This window comes from Symsagittifera roscoffensis, chromosome 2 (assembly GCF_963678635.1).
Source record: "Symsagittifera roscoffensis chromosome 2, txSymRosc1.1, whole genome shotgun sequence".
NCBI lineage: Eukaryota > Metazoa > Xenacoelomorpha > Acoela > Convolutidae > Symsagittifera > Symsagittifera roscoffensis.
The window spans coordinates 66812486-66830199 of NC_087063.1; the positions used below are offsets into that span (position 1 = coordinate 66812486).

Here is a 17714-nt window from a genome sequence, read left to right on the forward strand (position 1 = left end):
CGATAGCAAGTGTTTTTTGAAAATTTCATAAATTTTTTAAAATCTTTCTTTATTTCAAAAGTGTTGAAGGACTGTCAGAACACTCAGGGTATCCTTCTGATAAGAGCAACCTTGTTGTTTCGACTTTCGAAGAAAGTATGGAATACTTGTGGTCGGATTGGTTTTTGTTTTTCCAGACAATTTTCGACTTGTTAACTTGCAATTTTTGACATTTTTTTTTCTTCTTTCGAGAAGTTCTGTTCTCTTGAGCTCAATTTTAAAAATATAATTTTGGCCAAATATTTGATAATTAACGCGCGAAATATTTCGTGCTAATAACGCGTAGGCGGAGATTTATCCGTCTTAGAAATCGTTTTCATTTAAAATGAGGCATACAGTTTGTCTAGTAAGTATTTTCATAAATATGAAATGCATCGTTTTGCTCTTTAGAAAGCGTGTGGTTGATTTTTTCTTAGCTTTTTCTTGGAATTTTTATCCATTTTTTGAAGCCAACACCTACTCTACAGTGCAGTAGGCACATTCATGGACTCGCTCTGATACGAAAAGTCTTCTTTATTTTGTATTTCTACTTTTTTCTTGGATCACCAATAAGCAACGAAAGGAGTCGGATCGGGTATTGTTGTGTTATGACATTTAAAAAGCTTTGCAAACTGGCGTTTTTTCCGTTTTGGCGAAAACATCCCTCGTTTGGGTCGAATGTAACTAACATCGTTTTTAAATGCGTGCCCCAACCTTTAATTTCTGCAACATATTAACCTGATGGTAGTGTGACACACCTAATGTGAAAATACATGGCTCTTCACATCTCTCCCGGCCCGGCGCCAAATAAAAACGCCCCGCCACATTAGTACTTTGGTCTTTGAAATTTTTGCAAAATTCAAACGTTTTTCTTACAGTATTTCCGAAGTTTATTTCAGCTGTCAGATGCATAACATTTCCTAGATTTTATTGGTTGAACATTGCTTTTCTGTGGAACCTCTATAGGCTTAATTGAGAAAATCTGAACTACTCTAGGCTACAATTGCTGTAAATGACCCCTAGGGCTACTTAAAGGTTGAAAACGTAAACGTTTTCGTCAAAACGATTATTTTCATACGCTCCTCTGTATAAAAAGTTGTCGCCTTCGGTTTTTTGTTGCTTCGCTACATTACATTTTTCTGAACCGGTTATAAATAAAAATATGAAAAAATTCAAGTTATTTTAAATATTTCAGTATTTTGATTGATTCAATTTTTTTTTTCGATTGATTTCATTTTTTTCTCGTGTTTGCTTGCGCTTAAAGAATGGCTTCCGTTTTTTTTTTCTGTTTTCGATAAATTCTTGATTTGCATGTACGAAGCTCAGCTTGAACTGTGTCAAATATTTGGAATTTTTTTATTGAGATATAATTACTGCAAAATATCTCATTCAATAAGAGAGCGAATAAACATAGAGAGTGAAAAAGTAAGTTTCAGCATCATACTAATCACTCAATTTCACATATTTTAACAGGACTCTCAGCAAAAAGCAGGAGGAAAGGAGAAAGGAAAAAGCCCCAATATGGTATTTAAAACTTTTCCTCTCTCTTTTTTTTTTGAATTTTTCGATATAAAGTCAACCATATCATATGCTTTTTGCAGCAATTCTTTGACGATCCTGATGGCGTGCTGGAACTTCCACCAGCATTAGAAGTTAGTCAATGGAAGAGATTGCACGAACAGTTCCAGGATAGAATCCCAGTTGTAGTGGATGACCCCGGAGCCATGTCTTTTGACCTTCTAACTGCCAATGAGCACATACACCATTGCGAGGTAGGGTATTTGGTACCCAAAAATTATATTTCACCCCAAATTAAATTTTAAGGTGCCCGTAAAATGATCTACCATTCGATTAAATTCCCTTTAGCTGCACATCCGCATAGCTCAAATATGTATACTGCTAACATTTGTTTGCATTCAGGGGTCAGGTTTTGAGACCATACCATTTATAGTAAGCGGCGATGCCTCGTTTGTTTCAGACCATCAGATGGATCATAAGTCAGATTACAGCCCTGTGGAAACTGAACGGTACTTCTATGGCCTTTGTTCCGGAACTTGGATCCAGCAGTCAGACAGAGTTCATCAGCTGGAAACCATGGGAACACATTTACGCCATGTCCAAGCTGGGAAAAGGTTAGTACCTTATTTAGATTTTCATTAATTATAGCTTTGGTATTGACTAGCAGAAACTGTTTTGTATTTAAAAATCATTCCGATTTAAATTTTCAAAAAATTTATTCACAAAAAAAAACTGGAACGAAATGGCAACAGTTAATTAAGGAATACTACAAATGATATACTTGCAAATGATAAGCAGATAGCAGAGATAACTGAAATGTTTTGGAGTCAAATATGCCCCATTGATTGGAGTCAAATCAAGTTAGGTCAAATATCAATTTAGGTCCCCCTAATCTGCCCCAGTACAACAACTATGGCAAGTATGTAGTCCGACTGTTCTGGATGGGATGTTGGCGCAAGATTTATGTGGACGACAGTCTTCCCTTCGACCAGCACAACAATATCCTTCTTCCCACCACCACGAATACTTATGAGTTATGGCCCATGTTGCTGTCCAAAGCCATAATTAAAGTGCTATCCCTGGAGTAAGTATTGAAAGAGTGAATACCTAATTTTATTTATATGTATAGAGAGAAAATACTCTATCTATGTACACAAGCAAAGCTTGTGTGATAGAATGAGCTCTTTTTTTCAACCTAAGTATGAGTCTTCATTTTGAAAGCGTTCTTTCATTACAGTATATGCTTAAGATCAGTAACCAGCTATTAAGTACAGCAAATGTTTAGGATATTAACGCAGGCTATTACATTACAAATAACACTTTAGCTTCAAGGTAGCGTAGAGGTAGGGAAGGAGACCCCAACAAAAGAGAGTTTGAACCTGGGCAGGGTCGGATGTTTTATTGAACTTTTTCGTATAATAGTTAAAGTTCGTCTGCTCTATAAATTGAGGCATTTTAGTTGGTAAATTCCTTTTTTAGATATGACTGGTACTGCTAATGCGTCTTAATTGGCTCGCGTCACTTACCATTTATGTAGACTCATAATTGGCGTGTGTCACTTAAGAAATTATGTAGACTCAAAGTTTTATGCTTTCAGTTTTTCCCAGTAGCGTTATCGGTCATATTTTTGCTTGTTTTCGCCTCTGTTTTAATAATTATTTTTGGGTAATTGAATACGTTCGAAGCCAAACCTGAACTATAGTGATGCATTTTAAGGGTTATTATAAGGTTTCGTGGCTGAGTGGTTAGTGTGTGTGTCGCAGGATTAAATCTCATATGTAGCCAAATTTTTGCTAATTCAAGGCTTATTTATACTTTTTTATTAAACTTTTTAAAACTACTTTTTGTCGTGTTCTTGCTGTGTAAATTTTTGTTTTTACCCTTGCGATAGGCAAGGGTGTTGCAACCGGGTATTAGAATTTTTTCCCGTAGAGAACTCTTTCTCAAAATTTTGTACAGGAAAATATTATACGTGTTTCAATATCCTTCATAAAAATTGTGTTTAAAGAAGTATCCAGGGAATGCAGAGTAGACAAACATGCGTGAGACTACTAAACTTGTAGTTTGAATCCGGCCGGGACCTGTTTTTTGCGGCCGGGACTACCGGTGCGGTATAATTTCCGTTTTTTTTACTCGGCTTTTAAGTTTTTTGATTCATACCTACTCGGCTTAATTACCTCATCTTGCAAAACTGTGTTGCAAATTGTGTTGTGTGAAGTTTTGTTCTACCTCAATTTTTTAGGATTTACTTAGTCTCATTTTGGTACATTTTGCTAAATCATTTATCATTTTTGAACCCTCAATTAATTCCAATGCCTTTTTACAACTGGTATAGTGGTGAAGCACTATACTAATATCTAATATCTGTGGTTCGATTCGCGGCCGGACATTGTTTTTTCTATATTGATCCTCTTGAATAATATATTTTAAGTTTTACCGATGATTTTTCGGCTTCCTTGTTTTCAGTTAAAGCTTTGTCGACTGTGTTGTCGAATGATAATAACATTTATTTGAGAACATGCTACATAGTGGCGTATAGAGGAACACTGCAAGCATCTTCGGATTAATAACCCTTGCATTAAGCAAGGGTATTGCAACCGAATACTAGAAATTTCTCAGCTAAAAATACCTGTCTACTCGTAAAGCCAAATTTTAAACAAGTTAGCACGTTAAATATCTGTTCTATTTAAATTTTTCAGACATAAGTTCTGGATATACCAACTCTGATTTTCTTATTTTTTACACCGTTTTCTTTCACTTATAGGTTTTTTATTACTTACGTTATGTCGACTTATTCACTGCATACTGCCCAGTTTTAAGCGCAAAATTATACTCTCTGAAAAAAAATTTCATTGTAAACTAGATTTGCATTCAAAAAATTTTATAGCTTCTAAAAACGTTTATTTTCATTTCATATTTTCCTTTTTCCGGCTCAACGAGCAACTCCTAGTATTGTCGTTTTAGTAACCGCTTCGTAAATTTACTTGCAATGCTAAATTAGCGCTGACAGTCATCTTTTTCGGCAGGATTTTCTCTAAATGAACTTCCCTATTTACTGATGATAAAGGCGAAAAAAGACTCAATATTCGGAGACCGTTTTAGATCTAAGTTTTGTCAAATAAAATGCAACATATATTTTCATCCGTTAAACGGTAACTTTCCATCAGATAAGTTTCTACTTTGATATTAATGAGGAAATGTAATCGAATCAGTTAAAGCATAAAGCTTAGCATGTTTTACCAATTCGCTGTATAGGAATTAAATGTCGAAAAACTTTTCGCTTTTAGTTTTCTAATTTTTGAGAGTAAAATTTTTCAATCCATTTTTCAGTTGCTTATGTGTGTGTGTTGTGTTTCAGCTACAGTGCGGGTAACATAGACTGTGAGTTTGGGGAGCAGAGCGTGATGCAATGTCTCACTGGGTGGCTGCCGGAACCAGTCCCCGTCATGTGAGTACTGCTCTTCCCTTGCGCTTGTCAGCAGAGGCTCCAAATTTCATTGTAACTTTCCTAATGTTTGTTCACAACAGTTCTAAAAGTTCCTATGCTTTTCAATGACAACGCTTTGGAGACTATCATTAATAATGAAACATTTTGTAGTGATTAATATATGATCATCAAATGTAATAATTCATGAATTAATGCGTAATAATGCTAGTTATAGCATAGTTCGAGTTTACATTTACAAATAAACGGGCTTAAATAAGTAACAAATTGTGAGTGAATGTTGTCGAAAAAATAGCACTTTTTCAGGTCTTCTTATATGGATAAGATCTGGGACCTCTTGAAGACATCCTGTCCTGAATTCACATTGCCAGACCCGAATGATCCGAAGCCAGGTGGAGACCTCTCTAACCAGTCCAGCGACATTCCAGATGGACTGAAGAAAGACAGCGAGGTACCATTAGCAACTACCAAGGAAGCAGGAGCGTCAAAGGATACCAAGAAAGGTGCTACATTTTTCTAGTTATAATAAGTTACTAAAGATGTGATGCGAAATTTTTTTTTTTGTTTCAGGCGGAAAAGATGGCAAGAAAGACAGAGGTATGTCGGTCCATTACCAGCTAAAATATGCGCTTTAGACTAACACCTTTATGCATTTGATTTGATGTAACTTTTTTCTTTTTCAAACGCGTCTGTTTACCGATCTTGACTGCCAAACAAACGTCTTTTTTGTATATCAGTAAGAACAACCTCATAGAACCACACACTTCAAGCTTAGTTCTTTAAAACATTTTTGTTGTTATGGCAAGTATCTATCCACTTCTATGAATCAATTGACTTACTATTTGCCAATTTTGGTCCTGCAGGCGGCATGACTACCCCCCTGCACGATGGACACGGAGGGGGTAAAGGCCACAAGGGAGGCATAGGCAAACAGGCCTCCCAAGTGTCCATAGCCGCCTCCGAGAACCGAATGATGTTCGGTCAGTCTTCCAGCCTCCTTAGACTAAATTAGAATAGCATGAACATGTAGAGTTCACTAGTAGATATTACGGACATATAACTTTAAAAAGCACAGATTAATCCAAAAAATTGTCGAATATTCCGAATTTAAAAATCTATTATAAAATTTTAGAATTGAGTGTTGCTATTAAATTCTAGTGCATGATTTCAATGTCAGCCAAAATTTTGCAAGCATCCATTATTTTGTCATTGTCATTTGATATTAGATGTTAGTTGAGTTGCTTTTTTCAAGACTAATAACCAGGTTGACACACTTATATACCTATTTCGACCCTTTATTTACTTAAATTTTATTTTAAAAAACATAAATTCTGCCTTTGAAGAGTTCACTTAGACTAAAGATTTTATCAAAAGCAGCGATTCCTTAACGGCTCATTTGACAGTACCTGATAATCCAACCATCTTGTTTTTCAAGGCCTTGGTAACAGATCTACAACCCCATTCGATTCAGGTAAACGATCGGAAAAGAACTGAGCTCGGTTGTATATTTTGTGTGTTGTGAACCTTTTACATGTATAATCACCTTAATCTATATTGCATGTACTTGGTTGTCAAAATTCCCCACTGCGTTTTTTTTTTCAAATGATTGCTGGTTTTCTTTTACCAAAAGGAGAAAAAAAATTGTTCCCACGTGTCTTACTTTTCTTTCCCTACTTCTGCATGTGGTTTAACAAAACTTAAAAACATAGTTGACTCAAAATTTAATTTCTAGCTGAGCCAGTGCGAGTTGAGAAGCCTCAAACTGTTGTGTTTGCGACATACTACAACCCTCCTAGACTTCCAAGGACCTACTCGAAGTACAAGGACACTGTGCGTATATTTAATATAACTAAGAAGTTATAAGGGACGGAGCGATTCCTCCCGCACCTGAAAAGCGTTAGAGGTGAAGCGGGTAATTTTAAGAGTGCTTGGACGGTTCTTAAAACAAACTTCTTGAGCTTTAAATTTTTGTTACGTCAATCTTTACTATTCAATTAACAAAACGACTGGAGCTATTCTTAGCTAATAATAATTAAAATGTAATTATTTTTTTTGGTCGCTTTTTGTTTTAATTTTTTCTAAAACTTTTCTAACAATTTATTATTGGCACTTTGATTTTTCATTTCCTTTTTATGTTTAATTCTAATTATTCTGTTAAAAAGAAGACAATTTACGCTCGCAAATAACAAAATAGCAACTGGCGATTATTGAAGCGCAAGAGTTTAATTGTCTTTATTTCAGTTTTAGAACAAGATTTTAAATTTTGATTTGTCCAAAAAAAAAGCTTTTGATCCATTTTTAAAATCTGTTTTTTTTTTAATCAAAAAAGTGTCACCAATGTTTCGCATTAGAAGGAGTTTCAAATTGATTACCCTTGCGATTCGCTTAACAACCTGTTTAACAGAATACTTGAATGAAAATTGAGCATACTATCAATTTTCAATTCAATTCTGAGCGTTGAATCGTGTGAATCAAATCACTTGCATCATTTGGTCAACCTGAATATATTTTGAGCATGTCTGCAGTTTAAATACACTTTTCGTTTAAAAGTTGTTTTAATGTTGTTGTGAGTTTACCAACTCCGATTTGGTCTATTTCAGTTTTTATTTCCACTTTCTTACACTTGCGAAGCTTTAGTATGAACCTTCTTTTTTTCCAACCTAAGTCGCATATATTGGTACGCCACTTTTATGGCGCGGCGCCCCAAAATTGATGGTGCACCTTTACAGCTTTTTGTAAGCATGTGCTTTGACATTCGAATAGTAATAAATTAACACAGTTAATGCGTTTTTAATTCATCAAATGAACCGAAAAAAGCTATTTGTTTCAAACAACGTCACAATATTTCAAACTCAATTTTAGAAATTTTGTAACTCATTATGTCTTGCAATTTTTTAAATGCATAATTTCTACATAATGTGGTATTATGTTTTGCGATTTGTTACACGCAAAATTATTGTCGATGTCTTCAGTTTGTTATATTCCAAATTATTATTTGCAAAATTGAGTCTGTTTGTATTTGGTGCTGAATTGCATTGCCAACTTGTTAGCATATGTAGCTGCTTTATTCGTGACTAGTGTTTGTCATTTGTTAAGCTTGAGTGGCTGGGAGGATAATGGGTGAGACTTTTGATTTCAGTAGGTCGCAGATTCGAATCCTACACGTAGCCGAGCTTTTGCTAATTCGAGGCTTATTTCTACTTTTCTTATTTAACTCGATAGAGCCGATTTTTCGTCGTGTTCTCGCAAGTGTTTGCGAAGCGCAGCTTTGCCTCTGTGTAAAACTTTTTTCTACTTTATATGTTGTGAAAGGTTTTGGCTGCTAATATATCTACTTGGATGATTCATATTGCGTATGTATGTGTAAGTGTATGTATGTGTGTGTGCGTGTGTGTGGGTGGTTGTGTGTGTGATGTGTGGTGTGTGTATGTTAGCTCAATTTTTCTTATGACCTAACTGCGGCCCAACTGGCGTCTGCTCGAGTATTGTCAGCTTTTTTTGCTGCTTAAAATTTTCATGCACATTGATCTTCGGCAGTTTCTTAATTGGCACATTCCACACAAAATTTACTCTTGCAAATCAAGACGAACTTATAAAAGGAGTCCACTTTGCGGCATTTGTCTCCTTTTACTCTACTAGCTTGCCATGGTTTTTTGTGCTGTAAACAGGTGGGGTGGAGTTGAGCCTCGCTTGTGAGTTTTTTTCGTTTTTCTTTTGATTGCAAATTTTGAAAAATGGTAATAAAAATTGATTTTTTTTCTTTCGATTTTCTTGAGTTCATTCAAACTGCGGTTTAAGCCAAATATTCATCAAAAATTGTGCTCGGTCAAGGAACGGTTATTAGTATCAGGGCTTGGTGATAGTTTAAAAAAGATGGTGTTTCATTGTGATTTTGAATTTCACTGCAATGAGAAAAAAAACTTATTCAGTTGAGACAAATAGTTTAAAAAGATTTATTAAGTTTTTTTTCAGTCTAACGTTTTTTTTAGGTCTAATACAATTTTACCCAATGCTTCAATTTATAGCTTCAATTTTAGCTGCATTTTTAGCTTCAATTTTTTTCAAATAGTTCAAGTGTATTACATATTTGTATATTACAATATTTTTTTGTTCAACTGTTCTTTATACATTTTTTCAGCTGTTTTTTTTCTGTAAACTTGTTGTTTTTATCTGATCGGAATTTCTGTCTTTGGAAAGCAACACTGGCTATTGTTTTCTTCTGCATATTTTAGTGAAAACAAATGATTTTTAATGTCCAGTTTCTGAGTTTTGTTTTTGCCGCCTTGCTTAACTCATTTTTTCCGGACGTTTTTTTAATGAACCAATCGTTATTTATTGTGAGTTATTTTGAAAGTTTTTGAGAAAATTCAGCCTTTTCCATTCAGAATCGGAGATTTTTTTGGGCCCGTATATTTTCCTGTGCTAATTTGTTTTGGTTTTTGTACAAAAAATATACGATTTTCGTAATTATTTTCTTAAATTGAAAAAAAAATCAGAAAATAGTGTTTTGTAGAATTTTTCATTATTATGTACGATTCATAAAAGGCTTCATCAATTTTTTGAGCATTTTTAGGGAGTGCATGCAAGTTCAAAACCTCAGCTGGAGTAAGTCTAAATTCGGTGCTTGTGATGTTTTAAAATTGTTTTTGTGATGATGAAAAAATCGCGATATTGAATTTTTCTTTTTTCTTGACTTTCAGCTTTCTGAATCGCAATCGGCGCAAAACTTTGCTTCGCCTCTGTTTCTAATTTGTTATTTCTGATAGTCCTCTTGAGATTCGCTCTTTTTTATTCATTGTTCACTACAGAAATATTTATATGTAAAACATTTTAGGCGTTCAAAAATTTGTTGGGTTTATAATCATTTATTGTTTATAGCTATTCTTATTAAATTTTTGTTGCTTAAATGGAAAGGATAGGGAAAGTATGCTTTTTGTGTCCAAATCATCTGTTTTTTTTCAGTCTGATACCGCTGAAACTCTGCGCACAGTGGGTCTATCTCACTCTCTGCCTCACCCCCTGCTGGTAACTAGAACCAGGAGCTGTCCCCTGGTCGCCCCACCTATTCCTCCTCCGGAACCTGCCTGGAAACTGATCAGGCAACCACGCAAGAAGAACTTCCAAAATGTGTCAGATCAGCCACCAGGTTCGCTTCGATTGTTCTCGAAAATACTGACTAATTCAATCGAATGTAATAATTTTTGTACCATTTAAATAATATTTGTGTTGTGCATTATCTGATTGCGTTAAATTATGTCGTTTTCTATTTTGAGGTATCAAAATTATTTAAAAATTAATCTTATGAAACAGCTTAATACACATATTCATAAAGCTTCACTGGATATTACACTTAATTTAATTTTTATCCAATTCTTATGTTAGGTAGTTGCCGCTACAGTGTTTACTCTTTTAGAAGAAGAGAAACTGAGGCCAGAACAATGGGTGGAAATATCCTCTCCCTACCTGAACTACAAGTTATCGCCGACAACGTTGCCGCGAGAAGTCACGTGAGTCTCATCCATGTTTTGATGTCGCCGTTTCGGTCAATTATCAAAAAATAAGAGGAAATTCTTACCAAAAAATATATATCTAAAATTATCAAACTTTTAGGAGCTTCAGATGAATGATAACTCAAAATTTTCAATAGAATTTTTAAAAAAAACGATTGAAAATGCTCAATTGTAAAAAAAATCTTGAAATTCAAAGAGCTTTGGCATCAAAAATATAAATTTCTGTCATTTTTGGTTTCTTGAGTTTATCAACACTTTCTAACTACCTCTCGGATATATTTCTTGATCGTTTCAGTGGTCGGCGAAGCTCCAGTAGAAGTCGTGATGGCAGTCGTCCGTCGACCGCACCTCCAGTGCAAGAAGTAGATGAGAACCCACCGCCGCCCAAAGCTGAGCACCCGAGTTCGAGCCCCGATGGGGCCCCTGGCGTAAACAACATACAGCCCGTGCCACCAAATCAGCCGAAGCCACAGTCCAAAGGAGCTTCTTCGGTCGCTGAGCAGGCCAGTGTGGGTGAGAGGAGTGCTTTGGGTTCTAAAGAGTCTCAGAACAAGGCGACTCCTGCGCCAACCGAAGTAAGTTAACTTTAAGTTGTTGACGTTAACTTTTAATTACTTAACGTTTTTCATAACAACCTGGACATGCAAAAAATCAATTGAGACAGGCCCTGAAAATGCTGTTTATTTTGTCCCAACAATCATAAACATTTTTCAAATTGTGAATTTTTATCATGCTCAGATTATATTGAAATGAATTTAATCTAAGCTTTTTGTGTTTAGAAACGAACTAGCCACGTCAGTGCAGTTTCTTCTGGAGCTAATCAATCAAAAAAAGGAGTCGGTAAGAACTCCAATTGAACTAGCCAGTTATTCGCTGAAGTATATGCAAATTATGATTATGATCCTGTTTGTATTTATGCACTTACAAACAACAAAGCTCATGATTGCTCGTTTTTAAGGAGAAGGTGCTGGGTTGGATTCGAACGCTGTACCAGGTGACTTGAAACAAGAGACCGTGACCGTGGATGGTAAAATTGTACCCACGATAGAGGAGAAAAAGACTGACTCATGGGTGCATTGGGAGGATTTCAAAAAAGCTTTCAAGTGAGGTTTTATCACTTCTCGTGAGAAGTTTTTTGCAGTCAAATTAGAAAATTGTCTGAAATACTTTAGCTAATTATTAGCCGAGTTTTAGCTAATGATGCGGCTTACTTAATTCTATTATGTTCAAGTTCAAGGTCGTTCAAAGAGTTCAAATTATCGGATCTTCTGGAATTATCATGCCCATTTATTACATTTCAGGAGTGTCATACTGTATCACAAACCACAGAGTTACCCCTACAGAGAAACATCTTCCGATTTCAAGGTCAGTACTTCAAAATTATCTGAGGTAGCCAGATAGTGTTAAATTGTCTGTTGAGTAAAAGGATGTTTCAAAATACCATACTGAAGATTGGATATCGGAGTGAGTAACTGAAACTTAATCGAGTAATAAATCGTAATTTTTTGGTTAGCAGTAAAAGGAGAACTAATTCATGAGCAAAAGTTTGATTTGAAATAATCACAATTTGTTTTAATTTGGTAGCATTGTAACCTAAGTATCTTGAGACTCAGCGTCGACAGTTGCCCCTCGTTACAAAACTCCTTTAACATCGGCGGGGGATCCCGATGTGCTAGTCCGTCAATGGTCAAAAGTGACCATCAAATACATTCAAGCTCAAATAGAAGGAAGAGGCTTAAGCTGGTGCCTAAGTTAGCTTTGTCTAAACTGGTGGCTCCAGTTGAGTCGAAGCTATTCAGTCCTTCGAATAGCGCATCAGCGACCTCGCTGTTTCTCAGTTTGAAGGTCTATTTACGCCAAACTGACCACTAATTAGAATACAAATGTTTAACTTTGAAAATTGTGAAAAAAACTGACATATAAGTTTTAAAAAAGTTTTTTTTTGTTGCTAATTCGAACTGTAATTTATGTTTTAATCAACCGTACCTCCAAATAATCAGTTTAAAATCCAGGTTATTTTTCACGATGTAAAGTTCTGAAAGAAACAGGTTATTCGGTATTTTTCAAGGTCCACAGACTCTTTAATCGACATGGATCGATCGTGCAATCAACTGCAACTACGTTTGTATGTGTATCGATATTTAATTTTCCTCGACCTTTGCATAATATTGCACATAAATCCAAATTGCTCATTTCTCAGCATCCAAAGCGGCTCAATTTGCATAATTATTGCATATTTAGTTCAGTTATCGCACTGCGCGTTCATGTAAACTAAAAATGCGGGCTTAAGAAATCAATATTTTTTTTCAAATCATATATGACCTTATCGACAATCTTATAAAAGAGCGGTTAAATTTTCAATTATCTATATGCCCAATCCTTTAAGGGAAATTTATTTGAAAATTGAAAGATCACGGATTGATAAAGGTAGAAAAAAATTAGAGTACATCGCATTTTAAGAGCATTTCCATCGATTAAGTGCCCAGATCAATGAACCGAATTACCAAACACGTGTTAGAATGACCAGGTAGTGTCAACAGAACCCTTTTCTTAGTTTTTGGAATGAAAGCCAGGAAAAAATTGTTGTAATGACTTGTTTTGTTGAAATTTTTAAACGAATCAAAGGATCCTTTAAAAAAGCGTTTTCCTTTCAATGAGTTAAGTTTTTTTTTTTAAATTTCAAGTGGTCATCAATGGCTGCAATGCTTTCTTGGTATCAACTTTCGATAATCGCCTACAAGTCAACGGTTGTAACCAATTTTTTTCCCCAAAGCTTGCAGCTACTTTTGTATCTGTGCCGACAGCGATTTTGCTCAATCCCCATTTTTGCTGAATCCCCAGCTGTTCCTCATTTTGAGTTGAAACAAAAAATGAGTTTTAAAAATTAAGGAATCAAAAAATTAGTTTAAAATGTGTTTAAATGGATGCCTGGGAGTTATGAAGATGATAACGAAAATGAGGATATGGGGATTTCTGTTAATAGTTTCAGCTCGATTATGTGTGCTTCCAATACACTCACAGATTCACCTTGTACTGATGCTTAAACTTCAAAGTTTTGTTATATTTTTCGTCAAGAATAGGCGTGACTGTCTGTTCTGCGCACATTTATGTCTAAATGTTTCTATGTGAACTATAAATGTTTGAAATATCATTTTGAAAGTAAAGTGGCCTTTTTTATTTGTAGCATATGATGGGGCGGAGAACTTCACTTGGAGGCCAAAGTCTGGCCTCTAATCAAAGTTTAACCGTGCCCTCTTTTAACCTAATGCCACCTCATGTGAGTAAGGTGTGACGGGCGAATATTGGTGTAAGGATTGGTGTATTCTGCATAGAAATCTGGTCCAAACGGTTTTACTTTTAGTGTTCTGCGTTAGTCTGAATTGAATGCTAACTAGTTTTTATTCGCTTTTTCCTTTTTTCTGAAGCCAATTTGAAAACTTTAGCGATAAGAGTCGAAATGCGGTGCTTATTTTTTGTTGCTTAAGTTTTCTTTGCACGATTTTTTTTAAGTTTTATTCAATTCTGCATTTATTTGTTTTGGGTTATACGCAAAAAGCATGTATTAGTATGTAGATGTATCTATAAGCGTTTATTTTCCCTGTTATTTGTATTTTCAATAGCAAATTGTGCTAATCTATGGTTTTTATTAGACGGGAGGTGGAGGGGGAGGAGCTTTCGCCCAGTCAGCTGTGGGCGGGAAGAAGGCTGCGGGTGGGGCATCAGCTGGAGGCCAGAGCAAGCTAGGAGGGGCTCAATCTCCGGCCATGAGTGTAAGTTTTTTTTTCATTGTAAGGTCTTTTTTGAAGCTATTTGTGACTGTTTCTTTATTATTTCAAATTGAATGTGGAACCTGATCTAAACTACATTTTATGATTGGATAAATTAGATATTTTACCAATGTAAAGTATTTAATATTAACCAATCATGATCCATCTAACTAACAACCCACTTATTTGTAAGTGCTGAAGTTACTTGTAATTTCAGCACCAGAGAGATTTGAATTTAACTTAGAAATTAGTTGGACTCTCCCGAGCACTTCAGCAGCCGCAATAAACCAGTATACCCTAGATCTATTGAGCCTAGCAGAGACTAGTTAAACAACCTGAGACTAGATAGTATAAGAGTAAGATTAGGATCGGTATTAGACTAAGAAGTTGCACGAATCTATCCGGCCGAAAATAAGATAGCGTGACGAGCAGACGGTGTACCCTATCCGAAATTACTCTATGAGTTATACACTCCAGTCCTAACTCATCTGGTGCGACCATAAGTCTCGAACAAGACCTTAATAGCTTAGAATTAACCAAAATAGATTAGAAATTAGACAAAAACATTTACAAAATGTTATACGACAATAATTTAATTGAAATGTCTCTACGACTCAATAGATCAGAGCCAATATTCCGAACCATAACAGAACTACCCGGAATTGGAAGAAGACCTCGAACCAGAGACGACATACAACAAAGTAGAAACTTGCCATATAGCTATATGATAGTTAAGCAAAAACCAGAACAAACTTTTATATTTAGAATACTACTGGCAATGAATTTAGATTTTCATTTGCAAACATAAAACCTTGAAGTTAATCTTCAAAATCATTTCAGGCGCTAAACAAAATTGTTAATATACAATAACGATTGATAAAAAGATCTAAGATCGTTTTCCTAAATTCTGCAGTAATATACAAAACATGTTTGAAAAATATTTATTGAAAAATAAAAAATAAAAATTAGTAGCATGACAATAAATGGTTAGTAATAATAAATCATCCTGTTGTTCCAGCTTCATCACCTAAACATAACAGCATTCATAAGCTCACTAATATCATAAAAACACTAAATCTTTTCCTTACACAAATTTAAATCATTTTAAACTTAAATTCACTTAATTTTAAAACCAGATCATCAAGGCTTATCCTTGGATCTTAAATCATTTTCTACTTAATTAAATTTCAAATTTGATCATCAAGGCTTATCCTTGGATCAAAACAGAACAACTTTGTTCTCCCCCACCCACTTAATTAGTGTCTAACGACCTCAAACGTCGATTCACTACCCAACCCTTTCTAAAGACCTAAGACTAATAGAAATTTTTAAACAAAACTAATCATTCAAATTAGGATAAACAGTGAAGAACTTCGGTTATTCATCCTTCACTTAACTCCCACCTCTTACCAGACCCAGGATAAATCTTAGACTTAGTAAGTTTAAAATAGTATCTAACGAACTACTCGCGTTCTAATTATACCTGAACCTTGTGGATCGATTTACTATTCTCCAACCCTTGAACACAATCACTACCCCTAAGTAAGATTAAGTAAGTTAACACCTTAGCTTATACTAGCCACGAGAAAGTAAAAAATCATTCTTCGGAATCGATATACTTTTCTCTCCAACCCTGAACAAATAGACCCAGGTTAAGCTAACCAAAAAATCGTAAGAACTAACAGTTTAGGAAAATAGAAATCATTTAACAACCTTTCGCATCCGTCATCCTAAACCTTATGTCATTTAAAAACCTAGGAAATAAACAAACAATCGTTTTACACAATTGTGAAATAGATAACAAAAAATACGACCTTGTAATCACACCTCATACACAAACAGTTGGATACATTCGAACAAAACGACAAACACTAAAAAGAAAAATAATAACGAAACAAAGACAAATAACACGAAAAAGATTTTCAAAAAATCGAAACGCATTTTCAGAATCAGAAACCAACAGTTTAGACGAACTTTACAAACTAAAAGAATCAATAGATAAAAATTGCCCACTTCACGATCAATTATATTTCTCTGACTCAGAAACAACTTCAAATTCATCAAAAAGAGGAAAAAGAAGAATAAAAAAGCAGTATAAACACAAACCAGTACATTTATACAATTGGAATCAACCAATTCGACACATTAATAATTACATATTAACAGTCATCGAACGAAAAAATGAGCTCAACGCACACCCCAGGTGAAGAAAGTCCAGATGATGATGAAATCTTTCCTTTTATAGTAGATGCAACCACTGATAGAGGACAGCATATATTTTGCAAAAATTTACTATTAAATTTATTTGAACCCGGAATCAGTCCATGTAAAACAGAGTTCCCAGATGTAAAAATCAAAAGACAAATCATAGACCACTACTTAAAAGATATATGCAACATAACACAACAGTATGGAATCTACTCCATAGAATTCACCTCACCAAACCATAATCATAGAAAATATACAATTCAAACAGACGATCTTGATTTAGAATTTTCAAAAGTTTTTTCAGAATATATAAAAAGCATCCAATATCATAACTCACAAAGAGCAAACTCCATATTCACCAATGAAGTTTTCGCAATAATATATAGTTATATTTCGATATTAGAAAACGAAATCCCAATAACAAATGTCTCACCGACAGAAACATCTAAACATTTAAGAGTACGACATGAAATCACACTACTCTCTAGTTATTTAAACATCATTAAAGAAAATTTCACGAAAGACGACGTTTCACAACATACAAAACACGATCTACAAAAAATTTTGGCATGGTTCATAATAGATTATTTTACACACAATATTGATTTAATTGCACAAGCAAGAAAAAATTTTAGACCCCAAAACTCGAACGATGATACCGTTATCACAGAACAATCAGATTATGTTTGGGACCCCGAATGGTCTCATCCCGCATTTATAAACTTCCCACAATCAATCTCAAGTCAAGCAATAAGTACAATATCTTACATAAGAGATTATGTAAGAGTAATACCCTTAACAATTGATGCAACACCATTAAACTATAATACATTTTTGCCCGATACACAAAATAATAGTTTAAACTCTACAGTCATACACAACGAAAACCTCAATGGAACTAGGAATCTTACTCAACAAGATATCCAGACACCATCACACTTCATAAATGAAGAAATTGTACACACAACAACCACACAACAAAGTATTTCACCAATACGCCCAAATTTAACAACACCAAGAAATACAAATCCTTCACAAACACAGGTAACCTTACAATCAACCGTTAAACCTTCGGTTGCCCCTAAATATTCACATATGGATTACCAAACATACAGACCCATGACAATACCATCAAAAACACGCAAAACATTCACTAGAAACAACTTTGCAGACCATAATTATAATTATACACATCCATCAAAAACATATAATCAACCACAAAGAAATTTTAACCAATATACAAGATCT

General features: G+C 34.7%; 1 protein-coding gene across 13 annotated transcripts in view; it reads left to right on the forward strand.

Annotated features, from left to right (window-relative positions):
* The window catches only part of LOC134840218 (androglobin-like), a 606395-nt gene that overhangs the window by 523141 nt on the left and 65540 nt on the right, over positions 1-17714 (forward strand). For 8 of the 13 annotated variants that reach the window (XM_063855943.1, XM_063855945.1, XM_063855941.1 and 5 more), the window contains exons 4-22: positions 1492-1542; positions 1620-1790; positions 1997-2150; positions 2419-2620; positions 4895-4984; positions 5288-5484; positions 5552-5578; positions 5845-5961; positions 6417-6452; positions 6714-6811; positions 9944-10127; positions 10395-10488; positions 10787-11066; positions 11271-11331; positions 11450-11594; positions 11793-11856; positions 12560-12616; positions 13676-13768; positions 14142-14261. In XM_063855943.1, the coding sequence (XP_063712013.1) occupies positions 1492-1542; positions 1620-1790; positions 1997-2150; positions 2419-2620; positions 4895-4984; positions 5288-5484; positions 5552-5578; positions 5845-5961; positions 6417-6452; positions 6714-6811; positions 9944-10127; positions 10395-10488; positions 10787-11066; positions 11271-11331; positions 11450-11594; positions 11793-11856; positions 12560-12616; positions 13676-13768; positions 14142-14261 (2241 nt within the window). The remainder of the gene's footprint in view (positions 1-1491; positions 1543-1619; positions 1791-1996; positions 2151-2418; positions 2621-4894; positions 4985-5287; positions 5485-5551; positions 5579-5844; positions 5962-6416; positions 6453-6713; positions 6812-9943; positions 10128-10394; positions 10489-10786; positions 11067-11270; positions 11332-11449; positions 11595-11792; positions 11857-12559; positions 12617-13675; positions 13769-14141; positions 14262-17714) is intronic. The other 5 variants (XM_063855950.1, XM_063855948.1, XM_063855951.1 and 2 more) reach the window with 5 other exon arrangements.